The following is a 27973-nucleotide window of genomic DNA, read 5'->3' on the forward strand; positions in this document are numbered from 1 at the left end:
TTTTCAAATTCTAGCGCACTCGAGCTGGTTTCTTCAATATTACCTACCCTACCTTTAAGTACATTTCAATGCCCTCTTTACTTTCACTTGAGTGAAGAAGTTTAGTCAGTACTTCTACTTTTACCAGAGTATTTTTAAACACGAGTCTCTGTACTTCTACTTGAGTAAAGGATGTGTGTACTTCTGCCCTCTCTGTCTGCAGGAGGCGATGAGTTTGGTCCCCGCTCCCGAGATAATCCAAAGTGATGCATAAAGTGACCTCCAGTCCAGAGATAGTCCTTCCTCACGCCTCAGTAATCTTCCTCCTCTTCCTCCTCCTCCTCAGGCTGCAGGAGGTAGCTGTTCTGCAGGCAGCTGTGCAGGTAGTTCACCAGCGTCCTCTGGAGGTGCTGGATGCTGCGCGGGGCCCTCAGGGTGTGGCCCTCGTCCGGGTACAGCTGCAGGGAGTAGTTCGCCTCCACCTTCACCAGCCGGCTCAGGAGCTCCGCGCTGTGCTGGAAGTGAACCCTCGCTGCGGGAGCACACACACACACACACACACACACACACACACACACACACACACACACACACACACACACGTTGTAAATATGCAGTGGTGTTTAATGTTAAATATTTATTGGAAAATCATTTAGTATAATCACACAAATTCTGTGTTTTGTATTTAATAATTCTGTGTTCTTTATATATAAAAGTTCAATACCTGACTAGGTCTAGAATCAGTGGGCGGAACCTCCAGATTTTAGTCACTGTACTCAGGAGATTATTTTTGTGGGAACTTCTCCCCTTCTCTTGCATTTAAATAACTGTTTTGATGTGTTCCAGTCAGGCTTTCGTCCAAACCACAGCACTGAGACTGCTCTTGTAAAGGTCTTCAATGACATCCACTTAAACACAGACAGTGGCAGAACTTCAGTGTTAGTATTATTAGATCTCAGTGCTGCGTTTGACACTGTTGACCACAGCATATTACTAGACCGACTGGAAAACTGGGTGGGACTTTCGGAAACAGTTCTAAATTGGTTTGAATCCTACTTAAAGGACAGAAACAACTTTGTTTCTATAGGTAAATACACATCTGAGTTGACAAATATGACATGTGGGGTACCTCAAGGCTCCATCTTGGGGCCTCTTCTCTTTAACATCTACATGCTACCACTGGCTCAGATAATGAAGAACAACAAAATAAGTTACCATAGCTATGCGGATGACACACAAATGTACGAAACAATTTCGCCAGGAGACTATGCTCCAATTCAAACACTGAGTAAGTGCATTGAACAAATCAATGACTGGATGTGTCAGAACTTTCTCCAATTAAACAAAGATAAAACTGAGGTAATGGTTTTTGGAGCCAAGTCAGAACGTATAAAAGTTAGCGCTGAGCTTCAGTGTGCAATGTTCAAAACAACAGATAAAGCCAGAAATCTAGGTGTAGTCATGGACTCTGACCTGAGTTTCAACAGTCACATTAAAACTGTTACTAAATCAGCCTACTATCACCTAAAGAACATATCTAGGATTAAAAGACTAATGTCACAGCAGGATTTGGAAAAACTTGTCCATGCTTTTATCTTCAGTAGACTCGACTACTGCAATGGTGTCTTCACAGGTCTCACTAAAAAATCTATTAGGAAGCTGCAGCTGATTCAGAACGCCGCTGCTCGAGTCCTCACTAACACTAAGAAAGTGGATCACATCACTCCAGTTCTGAAGTCTTTACACTGGCTTCCTGTGTGTCAAAGAATAGATTTCAAAAATACTGCTGCTGGTTTATAAAGCACTGAATGGTTTAGGCCCAAAATACATTTCTGACCTCCTGCTAAATTATGAACCATCCAGATCTCTCAGGTCTTCAGGGACTGGTCAGCTTTCTGTCCCCAGAGTCAGAACTAAACATGGAGAAGCAGCGTTCAGTTATTATGCTCCAAATATCTGGAACAAACTCCCAGAAAACTGCAGGTCCGCTGCAACTCTGACTACTTTTAAATCCAGGCTGAAGACTTTTCTTTTTGTCGCTGCTTTTAATTGAACTATTCATATCTTAGACTGCACTGTAACTTTTATCCATGTACTTTTTCTTTTAATGTTTATTTTATTAGCTTTTCTTTTTAATGACTGATTTTAAATGCCATTTTCTTAATCTCTTTCGTTTTTTGTAAAGCACTTTGAATTGCCTTGTGTTGAAAAGTGCTATATAAATAAACAGGGCTTTGCCTTGCCTTGCCTTCATATTGTGTCCCTCATGTTTCCTCTTCCCTTTTTGTGAATGTTTCACGTGAGAAGAGTCGGTGTGAGGGAAAAAACTATTGAATAACGACTGATTTGTTGTATATTGTCAGTGAATAAACGGAGATCGCCTCCACTGTATGCTGGCTCGGGTCTCATCCATCAACAACAAAACACAACGCAGACACCGGTTACACACACACACACACACACACACACACACACACACACACACACACACACACACACACACACACACACACACACACACACACACACACACACACACACACACACACAGGTTGCCATCTTACAATATCTACAAACACTTATTGACTCACAGCTGAAGCACATTGTGAAGCTGTGAGCAAAAAAAGGCACCAGTGTTTTTTTGTTGTTGAGGAAACCGTCCTATTTCAGCGTTGACAGAACCATGATGTTGTATCGTGAGTCTATTCTGTGTTTTTATTTAGTGCCCTGGTCCCAGATTGTTAGGTGGTCTAGCTGCAGACTGAACAGCTAAACCTAGGGTCCCTGAACATCAGACAGTTACAGCAGTTTAGCTTTTAAGGGTATTTGTATAGTTACATTTACATTTTGCTCCAAGTAAAATGATGACACCATGAATCTCAGGGAGGTTAGTAGCCCTAAGGTGTAGATAGAAAACAAAGCAGTATAAGAACAGTTGTAGCCGCGTCGCAAAAAGCATGTTTTGTGCTGTATGTTGCTGGACGTTTGAGAAAAACTAATACATCTAAGTGAGAACAACATGGGAAACCCCGAACAGTGTCTCACCGTCTGCCGTCCCGTGAAGGATCAGGAAGTTCTCGTCCTTCAGCTTGTTCACCTCCTCCAGCAACGAGGCAGTCTGGAAAGATTTACCAGCACAGTACGAGTGCTTTATTAGCGACGGAAACACAGACTAATGTACATTAAAGTGTAAATGTTGAGTTGTGGTTTCCATCCTGCATTAGTTTCGGTTAATACTCCTTCAGCCTCACCGAGTATGCGTGCTCCTCCTTCGCTGGAAGACCCAGAAACCTCTCTGAGAACGCAGCGCCTGCAGGAGAAGAATACATGAACTGTGTCTCTGTTCGCTCACTACCTCCACCTCCTGGGTGTTTACCAGAGATGGTACACACATCCTTTACTCGAGTAGAAGTACAGAGACTCGTGTTTAAAAATACTCTGGTAAAAGTAGAAGTACTGACTAAACTTCTTTACTCAAGCAAAAGTAAAGAACTTTGAAATGTACTTCAGTAAAAAGTACCCATAACTAGCAGCTGTTTTAAAGAGTGCCTGACCTCCCTTTATATCAATAGAACAATAATGTCATTGTTAGCTAATGAATGTTTCCATGCTGAACAACGGCAACATGACAACGTTTCCATTGGTCCCTCTTCTTTAGAGAAGACCAGGAAATGATGGATACACGGATCGTGTTCAAATCAATAGGCACGCAATGACTCTAAAGAATGATGATCACGCATCAAACACACATTCAGACTAAAGGAACCAGCTGTTTGGAAAATGAGAGAAGTAGAAAGTACAGGTATTTGTGTTCAACATGTAAGAAGTAGAAAGTACAGGTATTTGAGTTCAACATGTAAGAAGTAGAAAGTACAGGTATTTGGGTTCAACATGTAAGAAGTAGAAAGTACAGGTATTTGTGTTCAACATGAGAGAAGTAGAAAGTACAGGTATTTGGATTCAACATGTAAGAAGTAGAAAGTACAGGTATTTAAGTTCAACATGTAAGAAGTCAAAGTCGTCAGAAAAATAAGTAGTGGAGTAAAGTACTGATACCAGAGAAATCTGCTTAAGTACAGTGATGAAGTATTTGTACTCCACTACTTCCCCCCTCTGGTGTTTAAAGAGTTAACGCTCTGATCTGAACTCACTGTAGAGCCTGAAGTCTGTGATGGGAGCGACGGCGGCCGTGCACTGGAACAGATTCTCCGTCGCCGCCAACATCTTCAGAGACACATATCCACCAAACGCCTGCAGGAGGAGAGAGAGACAAGTGTTGAAACAACAGGGGGTGTTTGGTTACTGTGCTCTTGATATAAAGCTGCCTGGTCGAAACAACATGAAGGAGATATTTGAACAGTTCCCTTTATGCGTCACATTGAGAGGAAATTCAGAAGGGACATAAAAACACCAAACTAATTCAGTATGCAGAAGCTTACAGGAATATAACACTTTTCATTCTTAAAATGCTGTCACTTTTCCATAGAGGACCATCCAGCAGCACTGTGCAAGTTATACGACCCAGTCACGTTTTAAAGTGTAGCACCTCTAGTGGTCGTGTACGAAACAACATGCTCCCGTTGATTGCAAACGCTCCGGAGATTCTTTTATTCACAAATAACCCTCTCTGGAAAATCCTAAATTGTAGGATAGTTTGGCCATTAAAATGCTTTTTATTAGATTTCTAGCGAGAAGTGTAGTCAAGTCAAGCAATCTGATTGGTTCTTAGCCGTGATATACTGAGCATATACCACGGGTAGAATTGTAGTTACTTTTCACAACAAGTCAGTATCCCTCCGCGTCTGAGAAAAACTGTATACAGTTGGGCTGAAAAGCAAACTGCATGCAGGAGAAGAATAACTGTGTCTCTGTTCGCTCACTACCTCCACCTCCTGGATGTTTACCAGAGATGGTACACACATCCTTTACTCGAGTAGAAGTACAGAGACTCAATCAATCAATCAATCAATGTTTATTTATATAGCCCAATATCACAAATGTTACATTTGTCTCAGTGGACTTCACAGTGTGTAGAGAATATCAGTATGACAATACGACACCCTCTGTCCTTAGACCCTCACAGACTCGTGTTTTAAAATACTCTGGTGAAAGTAGAACTACTGACTAAACTTCTTTACTCAAGTCAAAGTAAAGAGGCTTTGAAATGTGAACTGCCTGCAGTTTGCTTTTCAAACTGGGACAAGAAAGCAGCGGAGAAGTAACGGGGCAGAAACCCTCCTTTTTACGCAGCGGTCCAGACATAGACATCAAACGGCGACACATATTCAGTGTGCAGTTCCTTTGGCATTATGGCAGGGATATCTAGATACTTTCCAAGGTTTGACATCATGAATTGTGCTACTTTTAAAGCAAGCAACGATGTTTTCAAATCTGTAATCAAAAAGGTCCGCAAAAACGCTATCGAAGCAGTTCCTGCCGTTGCTGCTACATAGTTCAAACAATAACGGACTATTTTTGATCTGCCTGTCGGGTATTCTTTTACCCATAATGACTGCCTCGCTGCACATTATCCCTTACTTAACTTCGACCTCCGGTACTATGGAGGAGTGGATTGAGCAGTGCCTATCTCCAGAGAAAAAAAGCACCTAAAGGACGACATGCAGAGCTACGTGAAGAGCAGGTAGACCAACTGGAGAAGTAGCACCATTCAAAAGCTTTCTGATGCGGGTCTTGAAACAAAGCAGAGAGATGATGACCGTTAGTGGCCACAGGTGCGAAAGCTCTCTCCAGAGCTACTGGAAGCCGAATGTCGGGGACCGGAGAAAGTGGAGCAATATTCTCGCCACGCCAAGCAACAGCCTAGAACAGGGGTGCCCAATACGTCGACCGGTCGATCGCAAAGGTAGTATGGGTAGATCGCATGGCAGTGGAAAAAAAAAAAGGTACACCCTGTAGGTAGATCTTTCTTTTTAAAAGTAGCTCTCAAGCTGAAAAAGTGTGAGCACCCCTGGCCTAGAACAACCTCAACAAGTAACCACGTAAACCATGCTACTGATGCTGGACAGGTTTTCAGTGGGTGCACAATAAACGGCAACATACAAATAAATGTAAATAAATAGCCAAATAATCGATCAACGCTCTTGGTCTAATATGTTCGCTAGCTGTTAATGTTGTTGCATAGCAACCACCTCGCACTATGTTTTGTGCAGAAGGCAACGGAGGGACTATTTTATTTTGAACATTGAACATGAACTATTTAAATTAGAGTGTGTATTTTGAACATCATTATTTACTAATAAAAACTATTTATATTAGAGTGTGTATTTTTCTTTCATATTGCCAAACTTGGTAAAGGGGGGTTACCAAGGGTTACCAAGGGTTGTCGACCCTCCGCTTCGCGTCGTACCGAACCACGCCCCTTAGCTGTGATATACTGAGCATATACCACGGCCTGTCGTGAGCTATTGCTTGATTATAATCTACGTCCAGTGGATATGTAGGATCTATAGTTTGATAGATATTACAAAGATGATTTGAGGTCTCGCCAGGAGAACGTGTATATGCGGCAGCTTCCATGTAAAGTTAGCGTCAACCCTCCGGACTCGAAGTTTTCATAATAAAACCGGAAGTATTCCCCTCACTATCAAATGATTACACAGTAATATCTGCATTACTCATCCACTGAAAAACATCAGTTTATCCTTGTTGATTACACAACATTGATTGGTTTAAATTGTGTACAATGCTTTTGTGTTTTTAACCTTCGATTCGGAAAAACAAATAGTTTTTTCGGAGTTTAGACACCACAGAGTTTCCGAAGACACTACACTACCCAGAATCCCGAGCTATCGTTTGGGACTACAACTTCCGCCTTGCTTTACAAACCCCGTGATTAGTCCTCAAGCTCTGTGATTGGATGTTGGAGTGGCAGTGCGACAAGGTTACGCTGAGCGTCAAACAGCTCTATGAAATGGAATGGAACCACGGCAGACTTTCCAAAACTGGACTCGGACATAAAAGCCTAAATAAAGCCTTATTAGTTTGTCTGTTTTGCACATCCTCCTGTTAATATCTTTGGACGTCCTGCACTAAACTGTTTTATTGTAGAGATCACTACAGTATCTTCTTGATATTTTCTATTCTATATTTCTATCATTGACCTTCTACTTTCCCCCGATTTTGTATGTAGGCTACTCTTAATATTTAAATTCAACAACAACATTCAATAACGTGCTTTAACCACTAGGCGGTGCGGGTTAAAAAAACAGTGGTCTAGTTAATAAAACATAATAATATCAGCTATTGAAATTGTGATTCCATAGATGTGTCTCCCATCGACCAAAACCCCTGACTATTCTCTCAACTCAGTATTTACATTCTTTAATTCAAAGAAAATCAGTAATATCTTTAAAAAGTCCTTTTCTATCAGCTGTGCACCGTTATGGTGTAAATATACCAATATACCGATTGGATCAAATATAAAAGTCAGCCGAATTAGTGTTGATACTGCAAGGAGACGTATTGTGTGAAAAGAAATGTAAGATGTTGTTTAATTGCGGATATATTTATGATCGTATAAACACCATCTCCCGACGTGCACTAAAACATCCAGGATTATGGGTAGTTCGATGTTTTTATCAAAACCTCTGAAAAAAGAAATGTGTCTCTCAGAATCTAACGGGAAAAACCTATGGGAAAAACACAAAAGCATTCTACACAATTTAAACCAATTAATGTTGTGTAATTAACAAGGATAAACTGATGTTTGTTAGTGGATGAGTTCTGCAGATATCACTGTGTAATCATTTGACCATTGGTTTTATTATGAAAACGTTGAGATCGGAAAAACAGTTTTCATCCCGTGAGTGTTGACCCTAACTTTACATGGAGGCTGCCGCATATAAACGTTCTCCTGTCGAAACCTCAAATCATCTTCGTAATATCTATCAAACTATAGATCCTACACATCCACTGGACATGGATTCTAAAAGTACAATATACACTTCTCGCTAGAAATCTGATAAAAAGCGTTTTAATGGCCAAACTATTCCACAATTTAGGATTTTCCAGAGAGGGTTATTCGTGAATAAACGACCCTCTGGAACGTTTGCAATCAACGGGAGCTAGAGGCCGAACACTTTAAAACTAGATTATAGGTCGTATTAAGCGCTTGAACAATCGACCTATTTGGTCGTATGAGTTGGAGGACTTGTTGTTTGAATGTTGCTTTAATTCTACTTTCAGATGTTTAAATTGTAGTATTGTTTATTTCTACTCTTTCTATGCCTTGTTTTGTTGTTTTTGATGCTGCTGCAACGCAAACCTTTCCTATATTGGGATCAATAAAGTACCTCGTCTCATCTTATAGGGTGAGTGTGTTGGAGAGAAACTCCCTCTGGAGGAAACAGGGATTTTATCCTTTGCAGACCATTTACATGCACTAAACCCTATAGACCACACTACAGAAGCCTATGGAGCCTCTCTTTGAATATTGACATGGCTCAATGTTGTCACCTTTCCGTAGAGAACCATCCGGCGATCATCGATGTACGGCAGCTTCTTCAGCAACCTGTGGAAACATCATGAAATAAATAAGTGTAATCATCAAATTCATGTTGTTACATCACATGTTCTTTTAGGTTGGTTTTGTTTATTTGTTTTGTTTATTGTTCTTTTGTATTAAGTGTTCCAGTAATGTATGTTGCGTGATTTCATTTGATTGTATTGACTTGCTTAAAATGAATTAGATTCAGGTTGACTTACACAATCTGTCCAGAGACGACAGATGAACAATAGCCTCTTGGTTTACACATGTACAGACATGTTGATTAATGTGCACTGTCCCTGTTAAATAATAATAATAATAATATTAATAATAATACGTTTATTTAGTATCGCACCTTTCACAGAAATAGAATTCACAAGAAAGAACAAAAGTTCAAATGAAGACCACAGGAACATGAATACAATAACAACACGAGGCAGAAAGTAATGTTAACATAAAAACAAAGACCATGTGGAGTCCTGAGAGGAACACACACACATCACACACACATCTCACACACATCTCACACACATCTCACACACATCACACACATCACACACACATCACACACATCACACACATCACACACATCACACACATCACACACACATCACACACATCACACACATCTCAAGTAGAAACCAAAGCCGAGTTTTTCAAAGCTTCTACAGAGACGGCAGAGCGGATGACTTTAGGGAGAGAGTTAGTGAATAAAGTCACTGACTCGACCACTGAGAGGTAATCCTTCACTCTGATGGACCCCAGCTTTCGAGGGTCCATGTTTGGGCTCTTCTGTCCACGGCCCCCCCCCACTGCGGACCCCCCCACTGCGGACCCCCACCCAGGCGAGGGCCACACCGTGAGACCCGGAGAGGACCTGGGGCCACTCCAGAGAGAACTCCTCCGTCACCACCTGACCCGGCTCACCATCCCTGAAGAAGAGGAGGAAGAGGAAGAGGAGGAAGAGGAGGAAGAAGAGGAAGAGGAGGAAGAAGAGGAAGAATACATTATTAATCCCTCACAGGGAAATGTCTTTCTCCACTCTGTTGGGATTTTACACACATAGAGGATACACATGCGCACACACACACACACACACACATACACACAGAGGATACACATGCACACACACAGGATATACATGCACACATACACACACAGACAGAGGATATACATGCACACACACACACACACACACACACACACACACACACACACACACACACACAGAGGATACACATGCACACACACAGGATACACATGCACACACACAGGATATACATGCACACATACACACACACATAGGATATACATGCACACACACACACACACACACACACACACACACAGAGGATATACATGCACACATACAACTACACACAGAGCAGAGAGACTGCCAGTTATCCAAGGGAGCAGTTTCGAGGTCAGGTGCCTTGCTCAAGGGCTCCTCGGCAGTGGCCTAAGAGGTGAACTGCACCTCTCCAGCTACCAGCTCACGGGACGTGAACTGGCGACCCTTCGGTTCCAAGACCAAGACCCTACAGACTGAACCACTGCCGCCAAACAGCATGATCAGGGGACAGGTTGGGGGGTCAGAGGTCACATGACAGGAACCACTTACACCATGAGGAGGAGGGGGTGCAGGTTGGGGGGTCAGAGGTCACATGACAGGAACCACTTACACCATGAGGAGGAGGGGGTGCAGGTTGGGGGGTCAGAGGTCACATGACAGGAACCACTTACACCATGAGGAGGAGGGGGTGCAGGTTGGGGGGTCAGAGGTCACATGACAGGAACCACTTACACCATGAGGAGGAGGGGGTGCAGGTTGGGGGGTCAGAGGTCACATGACAGGAACCACTTACACCATGAGGAGGAGGGGGTGCAGGTTGGGGGGTCAGAGGTCACATGACAGGAACCACTTACACCATGAGGAGCAGGGGGTGCAGGTTGGGGGGTCAGAGGTCACATGACAGGAACCACTTACACCATGAGGAGGAGGGGGGACAGGTTGGGGGGTCAGAGGTCACATGACAGGAACCACTTACACCATGAGGAGGAGGGGGTGCAGGTTGGGGGGTCAGAGGTCACATGACAGGAACCACTTACACCATGAGGAGGAGGGGGTGCAGGTTGGGGGGTCAGAGGTCACATGACAGGAACCACTTACACCATGAGGAGGAGGGGGTGCAGGTTGGCCTCGTAGCCCTGAGGAAGAGAGAGCTTCAGGTGCAGGTCTGAGGGAGAAACAGGCAGGTGCTCATGAGACGACTCCTGACCAACGAGAGACTTAAAAAGATTTGAAGAACATTTAAAATATTTGTAATATTATATAATTATTTGGCAGATTGTTGACACGTTATACACAGCAATCATTTCTGCGTTCACAAAGCTCTTCCTCTGATTATAGAAACCAAATATTTAGTTTCTTGTTGAGTGTTGCCTCTTTGTAAAAAAGAACACACGCTCATTGATTTTGATGCATTGATACATTCTTTAATATTCGTATTTGTTTCCGCTGTCATTGAGTTTGATCTCTAAAACTAACTTCAGTCCTGATTATAACTAAACAGGTGTTCTTAGATAAGTTTCATTAAATAGAGCTACAGTCGATTTTTTGAAATAAATCTATTTTATTTTACTTGTTTTTCTTTGTATCCACAGATGTGTATTTGTGTGGATTCCTATCCTAAGTGTAATGAAGGTTCTTCAGTACCGTGGTGCTCTGCAGAGACGGTCCTGAACAGAGTCTCAGGGAGCCTCTTGTCCTGCAGAGCTGAGGACAGAGGGCCGTTGTCCTCCAGCACCACGAACCCTGCACCACAACACATTCATGCAGCTTAGAGACTGCATGGATACATCACCAACTAACCCAAGTGTCCTTAGTGTATTGACCTCTTTTAGATTGTTGCTTTTATTGCTTTTGAATAGTTTGTACTTGTGTGATGGTGTGTGAGCTGTGTGATTGTTTGTTTGTTTGTTTATTTGACTGTACAGCACTTTGGTCTGGAGGTTTTAAAGTGCTTTATATAAAAGCTGTATTGTGAGAAAAAGAATACTATAAAATGTAGATATCAGAATCAATCATTATACAATTTAGATATAATATAATTAAAGATTAATTAAATGACATTGAATAGATAAATACAATGATACACCTTTAACATCATAAATACAGTTATTAATAAAAAAAATAGAAAATAGAATAAAATAATACAACTTTAAAAAGTGATTCATAAAATAACAATAAAATACTTTTCTAAGCCGCAGACAGAGGGCAGTGTTCACACACATGGTATGTCCTCTGAGGCAACTGTGTGTGTGTGTGTGTGTGTGTGTGTGTGTGTGTGTGTGTGTGTGTGTGTGTGTGTGTGTGTGTGTGTGGTGTGTGTGTGTGTGTGTGTGCGTGTGTGTGGTGTGTGTGTGTGTGTGTGTGTGTGTGTGTGTGTGTGTGTGTGTGTGTGTGTGTGTGTGTGTGTGGTTGTGTGTGTGTGTGGTGTGTGTGTGTGTGTGTGTGTGTGTGTGTGTGTGTGTGTGTGTGTGTGGTGTGTGTGTGTGTGTGTGTGTGTGTGTGTGTGGTGTGTGTGTGTGGTTATTTAGGTGTAACACTCACTGTCGGGGTCCTTTGTGCTGTGTAGTGTCACTTTAGGGATTCCTGGTCCTGGGGAAGTTTGGAAAAAACAAACATTAATCAATTTAATCAGTTTCACTTAATCAGCTTCAAAAATATACTGTGCGTGTGTGTGTGTGTGTGTGGTGTGTGTGTGCGTGTGTGTGTGTGTGTGTGTATGTGGTGTGTGTGTGTGTGTGTGTGTGTGTGTGTGTGTGTGTGCGTGTGTGTGTGTGTGTGTTACCTCGGCAGTACAGGGTGAAGTGTGTCTGGTTGGGGCTGAACTCAGCGGAGAAGAAGCGACATCCATCGATGAGATTACAGGAGAGACAGCGGCGCTCAAACTCTCCGTCCACATCCACACTGACAGAGAGACCAGAACATGTTATCACATCACAGGAGAGAACATTACCTCTATATAATCTATATTAGAAATAAGAGAAAAGAAAAATATAACTGATAAAAACGTAACTTCTTAAGAGGTACCATTTTTTATTTATTTAAATATTAAGAGATAAGAGACAAGCAACCTTTTATTAGAGATAAAAGAAAATAAACTTTATTAACAGAAGAGAGAACTCAAACTTAATATAAGAGTTCAAAAGGTGCTCTGAAACCACATGCAGAACTAACGGTCCACCACCAGGGGGAGCGTCGAGTCCCTGAAAGAGGGTCTGCATTAGTCCCCTTTCTCAAACAGAGCAAAAACAGAATGGAACAATATTCCCAATAAACTAAAAGCTAACTGATTTCTCCTGGTTTTCGTGCCAGATCATGAAATGGATTGAAACCCAATCAGTTTAGCTTTCTGCAATTTGTATTGTTTTTATTATTTTATTTAAATGAGTTAGTATATCTAGTCTTTTACATTTTGAAGACAGAAATGTGCATTTTATGTGAAGTGTATTAGTTTGGGCACACGTATGAAATATGTTGTGATATCACCAGGGGCGCACCTTGCGAACAGGCAAGGCAGGCAACTGATTGGGGCCCCGGACCAGAAGGGGGCCCCCAAAGAAGGTAGATTAAGAAGGTCCACAGCAACGACAACATGAAACACCCTTTAATTTACTGCAACGACATGTCGGGTAACCCCCTCAAGGGGTCCCCATGCATAGCGCGCCGTCAAAAGCTCATCATTTCAGTTGCGCTGCCCCACCACGGTCATGTCCCTGCTTGGGGTCCCCAGAGTGTCTTGGGGCGCCACTGGATATCACATGTTGTTATTGAATTGCATCTGCAGTATTTCGTTTTGACCTCTTATCTCTTTGACAACTACACCAACAGAGAGAGAGACTGAGCCTTATATAGTTGATAAGGGGAAAAGCTTAAAGGCCGTTAACAGAGGAGGACAGTCTGTAGTTTGATTTTCTTTCAGGAGAGAGTCAATAACTGCAGAGACTTCTGGGTAAAGTGATCTGAGACAAGCCGATTGACTTTTAGGAAACAAATGAGGTTCAATAAAGCTTGACAGTGAAGACTTTAGATCGTTCTGTGAGGAGTCGCTGAAAGACTTTGAATCTCAGACCCTCCTCTGAAATACTGAATGTCTCCTTTTTTTGTAAGGTATATTTACGTATTATTTGCTCTTTTGTATATTTTGAAATGCAATTACGTGATGAATACTTCTTCGCCTTTACTTCTATTACTGACTGATTATGTCTGAATGCACCTTCAGGATTGTTTAATGAACTATTTAATTTCGCCGTGCAGTGACATAAACATTAATGACATTATTCTGTCTTAGAGATAAAGTCAATACTGTGAGTGTTTATAGTTCTGTGTCTGGAGGAAGTTGGGCACTGTTTACCTGTAGAGGTGTCGGCTCTGTCTGGACTCCTCTGCACTCAGGAAATATCTGAAGACAAAGATAAAATAATCTCAGGACAGACTCTTCTTCCATGTCTCTTCTACATCAACATGTGTCCCCTCTTTCTTCATGTCCTCCTCTACATCAACATGTGTCCCCTCTTCTTCATGTCTCTTCTACATCAACATGTGTCCCCTCTTTCTTCATGTCTCTTCTACATCAACATGTGTCCCCTCTTCTTCATGTCTCTTCTACATCAACATGTGTCCCCTCTTCTTCATGTCTCCTCTCTCCTCTACATCAACATGTGTCCCCTCTTCTTCATGTCTCCTCTACATCACATGTGTCCCCTCTTCTTCATGTCTCCTCTACATCAACATGTGTCCCCTCTTCTTCATGTCTCTTCTACATCAACATGTGTCCCCTCTTCTCATGTCTCTTCTACATCCAACATGTGTCCCATCTTCTTCATGTCTCCTCTACATCAACATGTGTCCCCCTCTTCTTCATGTCTCTTCTACATCAACATGTGTCCCCTCTTCTTATGTCTCCTCTACATCAACATGTGTCCCCCTCTTCTTCAATGTCTCTTCTACATCAACATGTGTCCCCCTCTTCTCATGTCTCTTCTACATCAACATGTGTCCCCTCTTCTTCATGTCTCTTCTACAATCAATACCATCTTCTTCCTTCTCATGTCTCTTCTACATCAACATGTGTCCCCTCTTCTTCATGTCTCTTCTACATCAACATGTGTCCCCCTCTTCTTCATGTCTCTTCTACATCAACATGTGTCCCCTCTTCTTCATGTCTCTTCTACATCAACATGTGTCCCCTCTTCTTCATGTCTCTTCTACATCAACATGTGTCCCCTCTTCTTCATGTCTCTTCTACATCAACATGTGTCCCCCTCTTCTTCATGTCTCTTCTTCATCAACATGTGTCCCCTCTTCTTCATGTCTCTTCTACATCAACATGTGTCCCCATCTTCTTCATGTCTCTTCTACATCAACATGTGTCCCCTCTTCTTCATGTCTCTTCTACATCAACATGTGTCCCCTCTTCTTCATGTCTCTTCTACATCAACATGTGTCCCCTCTCTTCATGTCTCTTCTACATCAACATGTGTCCCCTCTTCTTCATGTCTCTTCTACATCAACATGTGTCCCCTCTTCTTCATGTCTCTCTACATCAACATGTGTCCCCTCTTCTTCATGGTCTCTTCTACATCAACATGTGTCCCCTCTTCTTCATGTCTCTTCTACATCAACATGTGTCCCCTCTTTCTTCATGTCTCTTCTACATCAACATGTGTCCCCTCTCTTCTTCATGTCTCCTTCTACATCAACATTGGCTCCCCTCTCTTCATGTCTCTTCTACATCAACATGTGTCCCCTCTTCTCTCATGTCTTCTACATCAACATGTGTCCCCTCTTCTTCATGTCTCTTCTACATCAACATGTGTCCCCTCTTCTTCATGTCTCTCTACATCAAATGTGTCCCCTCTTCTTCATGTCTCTTCTACATCAACATGTGTCCCCTCTTCTTCATGTCTCTTCTACATCAACATGTGTCCCCTCTTCTTCATGTCTCCTCTCATCAACATGTGTCCCCTCTTATCATGTCTCTTCTACATCAACATGTGTCCCCTCTTCTTCATGTCTCTTCTACATTCAACATGTGTCCCCCCTCTTCTTCATGTCTCTTCTACATCAAACATGTGTCCCTCTCTTCCTGTCTCTTCTACATCAACATGTGTCCCCTCTTCTTCATGTCTCTTCTACATCAACATGTGTCCCCTCTTCTCATGTCTCTTCTACATCAACATGTGTCCCCTCTTCTTCATGTCTCTTCTACATCAACATGTGTCCCCTCTTCTTCATGTCTCTTCTAATCAACATGTGTCCCCCTCTTCTTCATGTCTCTTCTACATCAACATGTGTCCCCTCTTCTTCATGTCTCTTCTACATCAACATGTGTCCCCTCTTCTTCATGTCTCTTCTACATCAACATGTGTCCCCTCTTCTTCATGTCTCTTCTACATCAACATGTGTCCCCCTCTTCTTCATGTCTCTTCTACATCAACATGTGTCCCCTCTTCTTCATGTCTCTTCTACATCAACATGTGTCCCCTCTTCTTCATGTCTCTTCTACATCAACATGTGTCCCCTCTTCTTCATGTCTCTCTACATCAACATGTGTCCCTCTTCTTCATGTCTCTTCTACATCAACATGTGTCCCCTCTTATCTTCAATGTCTCTCTACATCAAACATGGTGTCCCCTCTCTTCATGTCTCCTTCTACATCAACCATGTGTCCCTCTTCTTCATGTCCTTTCTACATCAACAGTGTCCCCTCTTCTTCATGTCTCTTCTACCATCAACATGTGTCCCCTCTTCTTCATGTCTCTTCTACATCAACATGTGTCCCCTCTTATTCATGTCTCTTCTACATCAACATGTGTCCCCTCGTCTTCATGTCCTCTTCTACATCAACATGTGTCCCCTCTTCTTCATGTCTCTTCTACCATCAACATGTGTCCCCTCTTCGCAGTCTCTTCTAATCAACATGTGTTGTCCCCTCTTCTTCATGTCTCTCTACATCAACATGTGTCCCCTCTGTGGAAAGATGACTCTGAAAGCTTTCAGGAACAAAGATTCTCTCTCTTTTTGATCCATTTCTATAAAAACCCTGTCTGAAAATGAGCTGATTCAGATTTTGGCCACTTGATGATGTCATAACGATGTTTTGTCTTGTGTAGCCATAGCCAATCAGCAACCAAGGGTGACCCCCCCCCCCCCCCCTTATCACCTGAATCTCCTCCTAGAGCACCATTGCGTTCTTTGTAACCAAATGTCTCTCAGAGGGGCGTGGGGAGGGGCTCCTTATTTCCATCTAAAGTCACGGTACGTCCACACGGTTCCGTCGCGTTGAAGTTTGCCGGTGGGGGTGTCTGTCGTGCGACCAACAACCAATCACATTAATCTCCCGCCCCGGACACACAAGCACACAGTTTGATTGGCTAGTGCTTGTCCTGGCATATGATTTGATTAGCTGGCGCTTCCATCGAAGCTTGAAAAGTTTAACTTTTCTCAACTTTCAGCGCAAGCAACGGAGGCAAAGCGACGACTGAACCACAATGCAGTTCGGCAAAGCGTGACGTCACCCCATTCAAAGTAAATGGGAAGCGTCTCTGTTGAAGCACGCGACGGAGCCGTGTGGATGTTACGTGTCAGACAGAGAATCAGCACTTTTGAAACAGGGCTGAAACAGAGGGGATTATGGGATGCTGCAATAATCTGTTTGGTGTTTCAGCCAATCAGAGACAGGTTCTGAATTTATCTGAGAGCTGTAATATATTGATGAAAAACAGTATAATAGGGGACCTTTAATGAACTCGTGTCCACACTCACAGCTTCCCGGCCTCCTCATCCAGAGCGCAGAGCGAAGAGACGTCCCAGCTGCCGGACGTCAGGAAACGAGGCGGGACGGAGGGGACGGCCGCCTGAGAGACAGAGACAACAGGGGGGGGGAATTAACTGAAAAAAGGAACAAATAAACATCATAATACATGGGATCTATAGCGCTTTTCCTAATGCTCAAAGACGCTTACATCAATTTATAAATTATTCATAATAAATATAAAATAAATGCAAAAATAAATTAAAAATTAAAACATTAAAGTGTATAAAAATGGGAATAAAGATAATGGTTTAATACCATAAATAATTAAATAAATAAGTAACATAAATAAAAAGCTAATTAAATACACATACAAATATATTTTACCTTCTACTTCCATTTAACATTAATTGTAGTAGTGGGTAAAATAATAAATGACACACAAATAAATTCAAACGTTTAAAAATGAATAAAAACATTTCTTTAAATAAAATAAATGCAATAAAAAAGTGGGGAAATCAAATTGAAAGTAAATAAATACGTTTTTTAATAATGTTTTTTAATGGATAATAACATGAACAATGAACACAGTGTCATACAGTGTTGATATTATGTTTCTTTATAAAATAAAAACCATTAACATCTTAAATAGCTCCACTGGGGAGTATTAGATAAAGTGAATGTGAATTGAACCGTGTAGCTCGGCCATTAAGGTCTAATGAGTGCATTTACTCCTCAGATAAGGTGCTTTAGGAGTGATGGAGGAAAGCCAATGCAAACAAACAGCTTGAACATCAGAGAAGAGAGGGAGGCTGCTTTTATCTGTGATCCCACGGCGTAACGAGACCCCGCTGAATGTTAACGAGTCAGAAGTTATTGAAGTCTGACCCGAGGAAGTGAAAGTTAACGGACCTGAAAACTGACCTGCGCTGAGAGAGCGGCGACGTGGAGGAACTCGCCCCGAGCGCCCTGCTTCGCTGGGAGGATCGAGTAAAACACGGAGGCGTCTGAAGAAAACAACGGCACGTCCTGCAGGGGGAGGAGGAAACAGATCATAAAAGACCTGATACACAAAGAATGGCAAGAACTGAATGAAAAATAAAGAAAATACTTGAGAAAATAAAAAATAAATGTAGTCGAAAATAAAGAAAAGCAACAGGTCAAAAATAAAGAACAGACCCGATTAAGAAATATAGAAAATACTGAAAACAACTTAAAGGGGACCTATCAGGCTATATTTGAAACATATATTGTAGGGCCATACCTATAGAAAACATGTCTGTGACGTTTTTTGCTTCAAATACCAAACAGATCCCCCGTTGAAGCCATCCCTCATTCTGCTCATACCCCTCTTCTGAAGCCCTGTTAGAGAAACGCGGATTTTGGGTCCTTAGCTTAAAAAAAGAAAAAAAAGAAGGCGGAGCTAATGCCTGATCAGAATTCTAAATTCTGCTGTGATAAAACGCCATCCTGTTCTAAACCACATCAAAGATTATCTCTGAAACAGTATGGAGCTCAAATGCTTTTTCTCTTGCGGGTTTATCACAAGGTGAGTTCCTTTGTATTTCCTGCTTTTTAAACACATGTGCTCTCCAGTACAGGTTAGGTCTGAGTGTTAGCGAGGCTAATGTAAACAAAGACGAGATTACGTCCAAAACACGTCAGGCATTGTTTCTGATAGCATCTCTCTGTGGGTCCGCTGCCGATTTGACGTCATATCGGCAGTAAATCTGTATCCTCGTTGTTCCCCTGTTTTTAGAGATTTGGGTACGGAGGAAAAGAGAGAGGGTTTTATTTTCTGACGCTGCGTGAGTTCCCCGTCACACCGGGACACATGTTGATGGAGAAAAGACATCAAAAAGTGCATTTTGCATGATAGGTCCCCTTTAGGAAAGATACTGAGTCTTAAGTGCAGACTCAAAATCCAAGAAAGAATTGCGTCCAAATAATAAAAACTACCTGAGTAAATAAAGAAAGTAGTGAGTCAAAAATAAAGATAATACTGAGAAAAAGGCATCTGGTAAAAATAAATAAAAACTGAGTGAAAAACAAGAAAAATATATAATAATAGCAAAAAATAGTTAGCTACATAAATAAAATTGTCAGAAATAAGGACAAGTATCAGGCCAATAAATAAAAATAATTGCACTGATAAAAAAATTATTTAAAAATGTATAAAATAAGAAAAATACTGAAAAAAATGACACATACCTGTCGCTGGTTCTGCATTAGGTCCATGGCCATTTTGTGTTTCTAAGTAGGAATCACACAATGCAGAGAAATGTCACAGCATTAACCGAACAGGAGTTCATTAAGAAGCAGTGTCTAAATCAATATGATTATGTGTTTGAGTGGATAATGAGACAATGTAACTCTACACGGGAGCAACAACACAGACGTTAATGACTGACTCATAGATCTTCTTCCTCTTTGTTGTCTCTTTGTAGTCTTAGAAGTCATTTTGCGTGTATTTGTGATAATTTTGCCATTTTCGTCTTTTTAAGGCATTTTGTGTCTTTTTTAGGCGTTTTATTGCCATATATATTTGTTTGCCTTTTGGTAGCTATTTTTTGCCTTTTTAAGCTACAGTACTATTTGTATTTTTGAGACTCTTTGTAATCTTCCTGGTTGGTCCATATCTTTGTAAGGGACATTTTGCCTTTTGCACTTTGTACTGTAAGCCTCAGTGATCCATCCATGATCATGCATATGAATAATTAAAGCTATAAAAATAATACATCGGCTATGTGTACCTGAGGATGTACAGAGAGTGAGAGAGCGATAAACCCTGCAGAACATCACAGAGGATTCTGCTCATGGAGCTGATCACCTTAAATATTAATCCAGAGAGCTAAAGGAAATCAACCCAGCGTTAAATCAGGAACAGAATCTTCCATTGAAGTGTGTGTTCCTGACCTCTGAGCAGGCTCCGGTGGTGGCCTCACACACACACAGGACCGACTGGTTCTGGACGCGGTTCAGGAAGCGCACGGCGAGGCGGGTGCTGCTGATCCACGTCACCATGGAGATGTAGCTGTCTCTGAGGAGGGGAGGCAGAAAGTCAAAGAGATTTTAGAGAAAGAGGTGCAGAGGAGGGGGGTGAAGTCTTCTATGTGGTTCAGAGTTGATGGTAAATGTTGTCGATTAAAGCAAGAAACTCCTCAGTGTGTGCTTTAATCACAGAGAAAAAGCTGCAAAATGTCTGTTAGCTGGCCAGCTCTGTTGTGATTGGTCAACCGCTTAGAGAAGTCCCGCCCCTTCGCCTATTACGTATGTGTCGGAGCGCTAGCCAATAGGAGTGCAAGAGTTCCATAGTGATGTCATTATGCTCCAGAAGTACACAAAATGCATGTTGGAGAGAAACACAGGGATTTTACGCTTTGCAGACCATTTACATGCACTAAAACCTATAGAACTACAAGAGAGGAAACAACATGGAAAGATGAATAGGGCCCGTTTAAGGGTGATAAGAACCGGTGGCGTCCGGCCCATAGGGGCGCTAGGGGCGCCGCCCCCCCTCTTCCCACATTTTAGATTGTCATTATAAAAAAAAGATATATATTTAAAAAAAAATATATATATATATTTTCAATAAACAAGGTACATATTATATGGTTGGTATCAGAAAAATGTATAATCTACAATAAAATCTCGTTTAAAATTGTGTTACCATGTCTAAAGTTTACTGATAAGTCATGTGTTTCCTGCCTGGCCGCAGAGAAATCGTTGCCTGTGTATCATTACCCTCTCTCGTCTGGGCGGTAAGTAAGTAAGTGCTGACTGTTGCTACCTGAAAAGTACTATGCCGCCGAAACATAATTTCAGCCAATCAGCGTCGTCAGATCTGATGGTCCAAGGGCTACAATTTCAGCGCCCGGCCCAAGGCAGTCTGTGTGTTGTTTTGACTCGTATCCAAGGAGACAAAACAGGGAGCTGTCATACACTCTGGAAGCTATCATTAGCAGCTAATATGAAAACTCAGTTTTTGACATAAAAATTGAATTATGGATCATCAATAATTTGTTCAAAGTGACAGACACATTGGATTAACCTATGGATTAACCTTCAACCACGTTTTTCTCGTTTTAATGCCATTGAACACAACTTTTGATCAGAATAACAGCAAAAGGTGAGCATATCTCCGTGTTTTGCTACCTAAAGCTACGTTGTGTGATGTCTGTATTTGCATGCCCTGTCACGAGTTCTGATTGCTCAGTGATGATACTTATATTTCTAGAATCTGTGGAATCTCAGCTTGTTAGCATAAGCTTGTTTGTGCATATCCGATAAGTATATTGATCGATTTATACCTAGAGTGCATTAGTATTTTTTCGCTCAGGGCTCATTTAGCAAAAGGTTAGCTTCTTGTGAGACTTGTGTTTTGTTTCGGTAAACATGGTTCATATCATCAGTTAGCTGAGTTTATTCCCGTTAAATGAGTATGACACATGAATAGTTTATTACATTTTAAGAAGCCCTGAGACACAGTTTCGTGAGAAAAAAAACGGGGGGGGGAAAGCCCCTTAACAGGTTAAATGGGAATTAAATCATTTGAGTGTTCGCATCAGCACCACCATCAACAGTGTCACCACTCTGAAGTAGATAACAACGTACTCAAACCAGAAGCCGTGGATGAATAAAGAAGTTCGCCAACTACTGAAAACACGAAACATCGCTTTCAGATCAGGTGACCAACGGGCTTACAGTTTATCCAGGGCTCACCAAAAGAAGGGCATTAGGAAGGCCAAGCACTGCTACAAACTGAGGGTTGAGGAGCACTTCAATAACTCCCCGAAGAATGTGGCAGGGCATTCAGGCCATCACTGACTACAAACCCACCAACCCCTCTCTGCCGTCAATAGACGTCTCCTTCCTCAACGAGCTGAATGATTTCTATGCTCGCTTCGACAGGGACAATCAGGAGACAGCCACTAAGGCTGTTCCCCCTGCAGACCACCAGCCCCTCACACTCTCACCTTCTGACGTCTTCACCACACTGAGCAGGATTAATGAATGCAAGGCTGCTGGACCCGATGGCATCCCAGGCCGCGTTCTCAGGGCCTGTGCTGGGCAACTGACTGAGGTCATGACGGACATTTTCAACCTGTCACATCTGGAAAAAACCAACTCCTATGCAAGATTGCTGTTCATCGACTTCAGTTCAGCCTTCAACACCGTCATCCCCTCCAAACTAATCACAAAACTCAACGACCTGGGCATCGGCGCCCCCTTTGTAATTGGATTTTAGACTTTCTAACCAACAGACCCCAGCATGTCAGGTTGGATAATCTCTGTTCCATGACCCTCAGCCTAAATACCGGTGTCCCACAAGGCTGCGTGCTGAGCCCCCTCCTCTACTCCATCTTCACCCACGACTGTACCCCTGTCCATGGTTCAAACACCATAATCAAGTATGCAGACGACACAACGGTGATCGGCCTCATCCACAATCACGATGACACGGCCTACAGGGAGGAGGTTCAGCATCTGACTGAGTGGTGTGCCGACAATAACCTGGCCCTTAACACAACAAAAACAAAATAACTCATTGTGGACATCAGGAAATCGAAAGGCAACACACACACTCCCATCCACATAAATGGAATGGCGGTGGAGCGTGTGTCTAGCTTCAAGTTCCTGGGGGTTCACATATCCGATGACCTCTCATGGTCCAACAACACCACTAGTAAAGAAGGCTCTCCAGCATCTCTTCTTCCTGAGGAGACTAAAGAAAGATCACCTCTCTCCTCAGATTCTGGTGAACTTTTATCGCTGCACCATTGAGAGCATCCTGACCAGCTGTATCACAGCCTGGTGCGGGGACTGCACAATGCTCAACAGGAAGGCACTGCAGAGGGTGACAAAAATCGCCCAACGCATCATCGGTGTCCCACTCCCTGCCATCGAGGACATCCAGGGGATACGGTGTTTGCAGAGGGCGCACAACATCTTCAAAGACACCTATCATCCTGCAAACTATCTGTTTGTCTTCCTACCCTCGGGGAGGCGCCTCAGGAGCCTCCGGTCCAAGACCAGCAGGTTCAGGGTCAGCTTCTTCCCCAGGGCTGTTACCCTGCTGAACTCTGCTCCCTGATAGACTCAAGCCCATACCCACCACCCACCTGTTTATATATTTGACTGTCAATGCCGTTTACACTGTATATATTCATCTGTTTATAGCCTATTTATAATTATTCCATTTATAATTATTCTTATTATGTAGAATCCCGCACTGCTATTTTGCACTTCTGGTCAGATGCCTAACTTACATTTCGTCACTAGTACATGTACTATGTAATGACAATAAAGTTGAATCTGAATCTGAGTCTGAATAAAACTAAGACTCAGTATAGTGATAGTTAACGGTACAAAAAGTTCCCTTTAATGTTTATTTTAAAGGTCTCCTATTATACTGTTTTTCATCAATATATCACAGGTCTCAGATAAATCCAGAGCCTGTCTCTGATTGGCTGAAATACCAAACAGATCATTGCAGCATTACCCATAATCCCCTCTGTTTCAGCCCTGTTTCCAAAGTGCTGATTCTCTGTCTGTTACTTTAGATGAAAAATAAGGAGCCCCTCCCCACGCCCCTCTGAGAGACTTGGTTACAAAGAACACAATGTAGAAGAGACATTTTGCATAATAGGTGACCCTTAAAGTCTATGACGCTGTAGTACCTGGCTCTGAGGGCGTCTGGAGGAATCATCTCCAGAGTGTGAGACGGGCCGTACAGATTCACCACGAACAGGCCGACGGACGGGATGCTGGATCCAGCCTGGGAGCACAACAACAAAAATACAATGTCAGATATTTATCAGATAAACTCCAGCACCCCAGCAGCAATGTCTGAAGTTTTGCATATATACCTTTGGGTAGGGGAAGAGCATGTTGGAGGGGTAGAGCCCCCCTAAGAATCGGGGAATCTCCATCACAGGAGTGGCCGTGTTGTTGATGGTGAGATACGCTAACCGAGCTCCGTCCATCGACCACCAGTGAGCCGCGTACGACAGCAGAACCTCCTCTGATACACACACATACTGTTATCAGACTCGAAACCTGCACCTACCACCACAAATGATGGTAACTGAATGGTGTTTTTTCACCATTCATGCAATAATGGCAAAAACTGAGTTTCATTTCTTAATTTTTTGCAGGAATGAGTCCCAAAATCCTGAATCAGTCAGTGTTTTGGCATTTCTAGTTTCCTCATCTGAAGGTTTTTCAGTTAGAAATGTTATCACAAGCTTAACAAGATATTGAATATTGTTATCAGACTCTTGCAGATCTTAGCAGCACACCCCCTCACCCTCGTAGGTCCAGTCGGAGAGTCCGTTCTGCAGGTTCTGCTCGGGGTCAGAGTCGGTGAGCCGCAGCGCTCTGCTGGACACACTTGGCTGGTAGTAAATATCTCCATCAAACACGAAGGCCTGGCAGGAGAACACACACACACAGAAATCCATTATCACACACACACAGGAGGGGGGGCTTTATAACTGCCAGTACAGGACGTGCGGATAAATCAGCGAACAGCAGCCGACACATCTTTGCTCTCCAGTTAATAAGCTGCAAGAGCCAATTACATCAGAGGGAGGGATATCAATTATATTATGAGTATAAAACACGATCATTACAGTATCTGCAGATCCTCCACTGCTGACGTCACCATTATCACAACCGTTAACATGAGTCTGTTAATGTGCACTGTGAAGGTAGCGGATATATTCTTATCATAATGTACAAGATGACACAGCAGGAACCACATGCTGATATTTCTTATGCAATAGATATTTCTTTCTTATCTGTTTCTGGGATTCTGGGATTGTTGTTTTGTTTTCTAATTTCTTAGATAAGAGTGTGAATCGCTATCTTACCGAGATAAGAAGAGTCCAGAAACAAGGCAAGGAAACAGTAGTGTCTCTACTTTAAAGAGTCCTCTCCTGCTGATGTTCAGGTGTATATCAGTATGTAGTGTCCTACTTTAAAGAGTCCTCTCCTGCTGATGTTCAGGGTGTATAATCATTATGTAGTGTCTCTACTTTAAGAGTCCTCTCCTGCTGATGTTCAGGTGTATATCAAGTATGTAGTGTCTCTACTTTAAAGAGTCCTCTCCTGCTGATGTTCAGGTGTGATATCAGTATGGTAGTGTCTCTACTTTAAAGAGTCCTCTCCTGCTGATGTTCAGGTGTATATCAGTATGTAGTGTCTCTACTTTAAAGAGTCCTCTCCTGCTGATGTTCAGGTGTATATCAGTATGTAGTGTCTCTACTTTAAAGAGTTCCTCTCCTGCTGATGTTCAGGTGTATATCAGTATGTAGTGTCTCTACTTTAAAGAGTCCTCTCCTGCTGATGTTCAGGGTGTATCTCATTATGTAGTGTCTCTACTTTAAAGAGTCCTCTCCTGCTGATGTTCAGGTGTATATCAGTATGTAGTGTCTCTACTTTAAAGAGTCCTCTCCTGCTGATGTTCAGGTGTATATCAGTATGTAGTGTCTCTACTTTAAAGAGTCCTCTCCTGCTGATGTTCAGGTGTATATCAGTATGTAGTGTCTCTACTTTAAAGAGTCCTCTTCTGTGATGTTCAGGTGTATAATCAGTATGTAGTGTCTCTACTTAAAGAGTCCTCTCCTGCTGATGTTCAGGTGTATATCAGTATGTAGTGACTCTACTTTAAAGAGTCCTCTCCTGCTGATGTTCAGGTGTATATCAGTATGTAGTGTCTCTACTTTAAAGAGTCCTCTCCTGCTGATGTTCAGGTGTCATATCAGTATGTAGCGTCTCTACTTTAAAGAGTCCTCTCCTGCTGATGTTCAGGTGTATATCAGTATGTACTGTAGCGTCTCTACTTTAAAGAGTCCTCTCCTGCTGATGTTCAGGTGTATATCAGTATGTAGCGTCTCTACTTTAAAGAGTCCTCTCCTGCTGATGTTCAGGTGTATATCAGTATGTAGTGTCTCTACTTTAAAGAGTCCTCTCCTGCTGATGTTCAGGTGAATATCAGTATGTAGTGTCTCTACTTTAAAGAGTCCTCTCCTGCTGATGTTCAGGTGTATATCAGTATGTAGTGTCTCTACTTTAAAGAGTCCTCTCCTGCTGATGTTCAGGTGTATATCAGTATGTAGCGTCTCTACTTTAAAGAGTCCTCTCCTGCTGATGTTCAGGTGTATATCAGTATGTAGCATCTCTACTTTAAAGAGTCCTCTCCTGCTGATGTTCAGGTGTATATCAGTATGTAGTGTCTCTACTTTAAAGAGTCCTCTCCTGCTGATGTTCAGGTGTATATCAGTATGTAGTGTCTCTACTTTAAAGAGTCCTCTCCTGCTGATGTTCAGGTGTATATCAGTATGTAGTGTCTCTACTTTAAAGAGTCCTCTCCTGCTGATGTTCAGGTGTATATCAGTATGTACTAGTGTCTCTACTTTAAAGAGTCCTCTCCTGCTGATGTTCAGGTGTATATCAGTATGTAGTGTCTCTACTTTAAAGAGTCCTCTCCTGCTGATGTTCAGGTGTATATCAGTATGAAGTGTATCTACTTTAAAGAGTCCTCTCCTCTCACTTTTCAAGTACAATGTGTTGGAGAGCTAGCCAATAGGAACGCAAGTGTTTGATAGTCATGTCACTGTGTTCTGGAACTTCAGGATTTAAGCGTTTGCAGACCATTTACATGCACACACACTTACTGTATAATAGGGCCTCTTTAATTTAGAGCGTAAGATAATAACTTCAAAGAGTTGCTGCTGTTCAGATACTTTTCAGGTGTATTAGAGTCATGTTTACCAGCTGGTTCCCCTGCGGCCCCCAGGAGGCGAACTGCAGCGCCGCCTTCTCGTTCTCCGCAGGGTTTAGGTCCTGCAGATCTCTGCAACACACACACACACTCAAAGATTAGCCCCTCCTTCTTTAGGGACCAGCGTCTTGCTAAAACCCCTCAGAGGTCCGTCCACTGCAGGACAAATAGAGCACGATGCAGAAGGGGGGAGGGACAAAACAGAGAATGGGTTCATGCAAGAGATTTCTGTTTCCATTTCCCATCTGCACATTCTCCTCCGGGGCAGGCAATGATCTGCAGCTCCTCCTGAAGTCCATCCTCCACAGGGGGTCTCCACTGACTTAATGCAGAACATGACTCTCAGGCAGTGAAATGTAGTGTCTCTAATTCAAAGAGTCCTCAGTATGTAGTGTCTCTACTTTAAAGAGTCCTCTCCTGCTGATGTTCAGGTGTATATCAGTATGTAGTGTCTCTACTTTAAAGAGTCCTCTCCTGCTGATGTTCAGGTGTATATCAGAATGTAGTGTCTCTACTTTAAAGAGTCCTCTCCTGCTGATGTTCAGGTGTATATCAGTATGTAGTGTCTCTACTTTAAAGAGTCCTCTCTCTGCAGCTCCTCCGGAAGTCCCTCCTCCACAGGGGGTCTCCACTGACTTAATGCAGAACATGAATCTCAGGCAGTGAAGTCTGACCCTGGGAATGGATGCATGTCTGACGGAAACATGAGGCTCTGATTCGATGAAGGAGGGAACGTTTTTCAACCCTGCAAAAGGTCTAAAGGTCTGCTTGCAGTGACGCTCATGCCCGGTGCAGCCCATGCATTAGTATTCAGTGTTCCACCTACCCAGTGTTCACATTGTAGATAGCATAGGAGGCAGTGAAGGACTGAGAGAACAC

General features: G+C 42.5%; 1 protein-coding gene across 1 annotated transcript; it reads right to left on the reverse strand.

The window, feature by feature from the left end:
- Window positions 1-14: 14 nt before the first annotated feature.
- Window positions 15-27973, reverse strand: LOC117544053 (inactive dipeptidyl peptidase 10-like; the record flags this gene model as incomplete). The annotated part of the gene is given in 21 exon segments (XM_034212840.1): window positions 15-511; window positions 3025-3097; window positions 3231-3289; window positions 4131-4230; window positions 8455-8509; window positions 9210-9295; window positions 9297-9417; window positions 10656-10722; window positions 11202-11300; window positions 12099-12146; window positions 12340-12458; window positions 13906-13953; window positions 17319-17410; window positions 18232-18336; window positions 19519-19560; window positions 20224-20347; window positions 23988-24085; window positions 24177-24331; window positions 24617-24737; window positions 27085-27166; window positions 27921-27973. Coding segments are annotated over 21 exon segments (1968 nt in total), but the record flags the coding sequence as incomplete, so codon positions are not given.

The sequence above is a fragment of the Gymnodraco acuticeps genome, unplaced genomic scaffold (genome assembly GCF_902827175.1).
Source record: "Gymnodraco acuticeps unplaced genomic scaffold, fGymAcu1.1, whole genome shotgun sequence".
NCBI classification, from domain to species: domain Eukaryota; kingdom Metazoa; phylum Chordata; class Actinopteri; order Perciformes; family Bathydraconidae; genus Gymnodraco; species Gymnodraco acuticeps.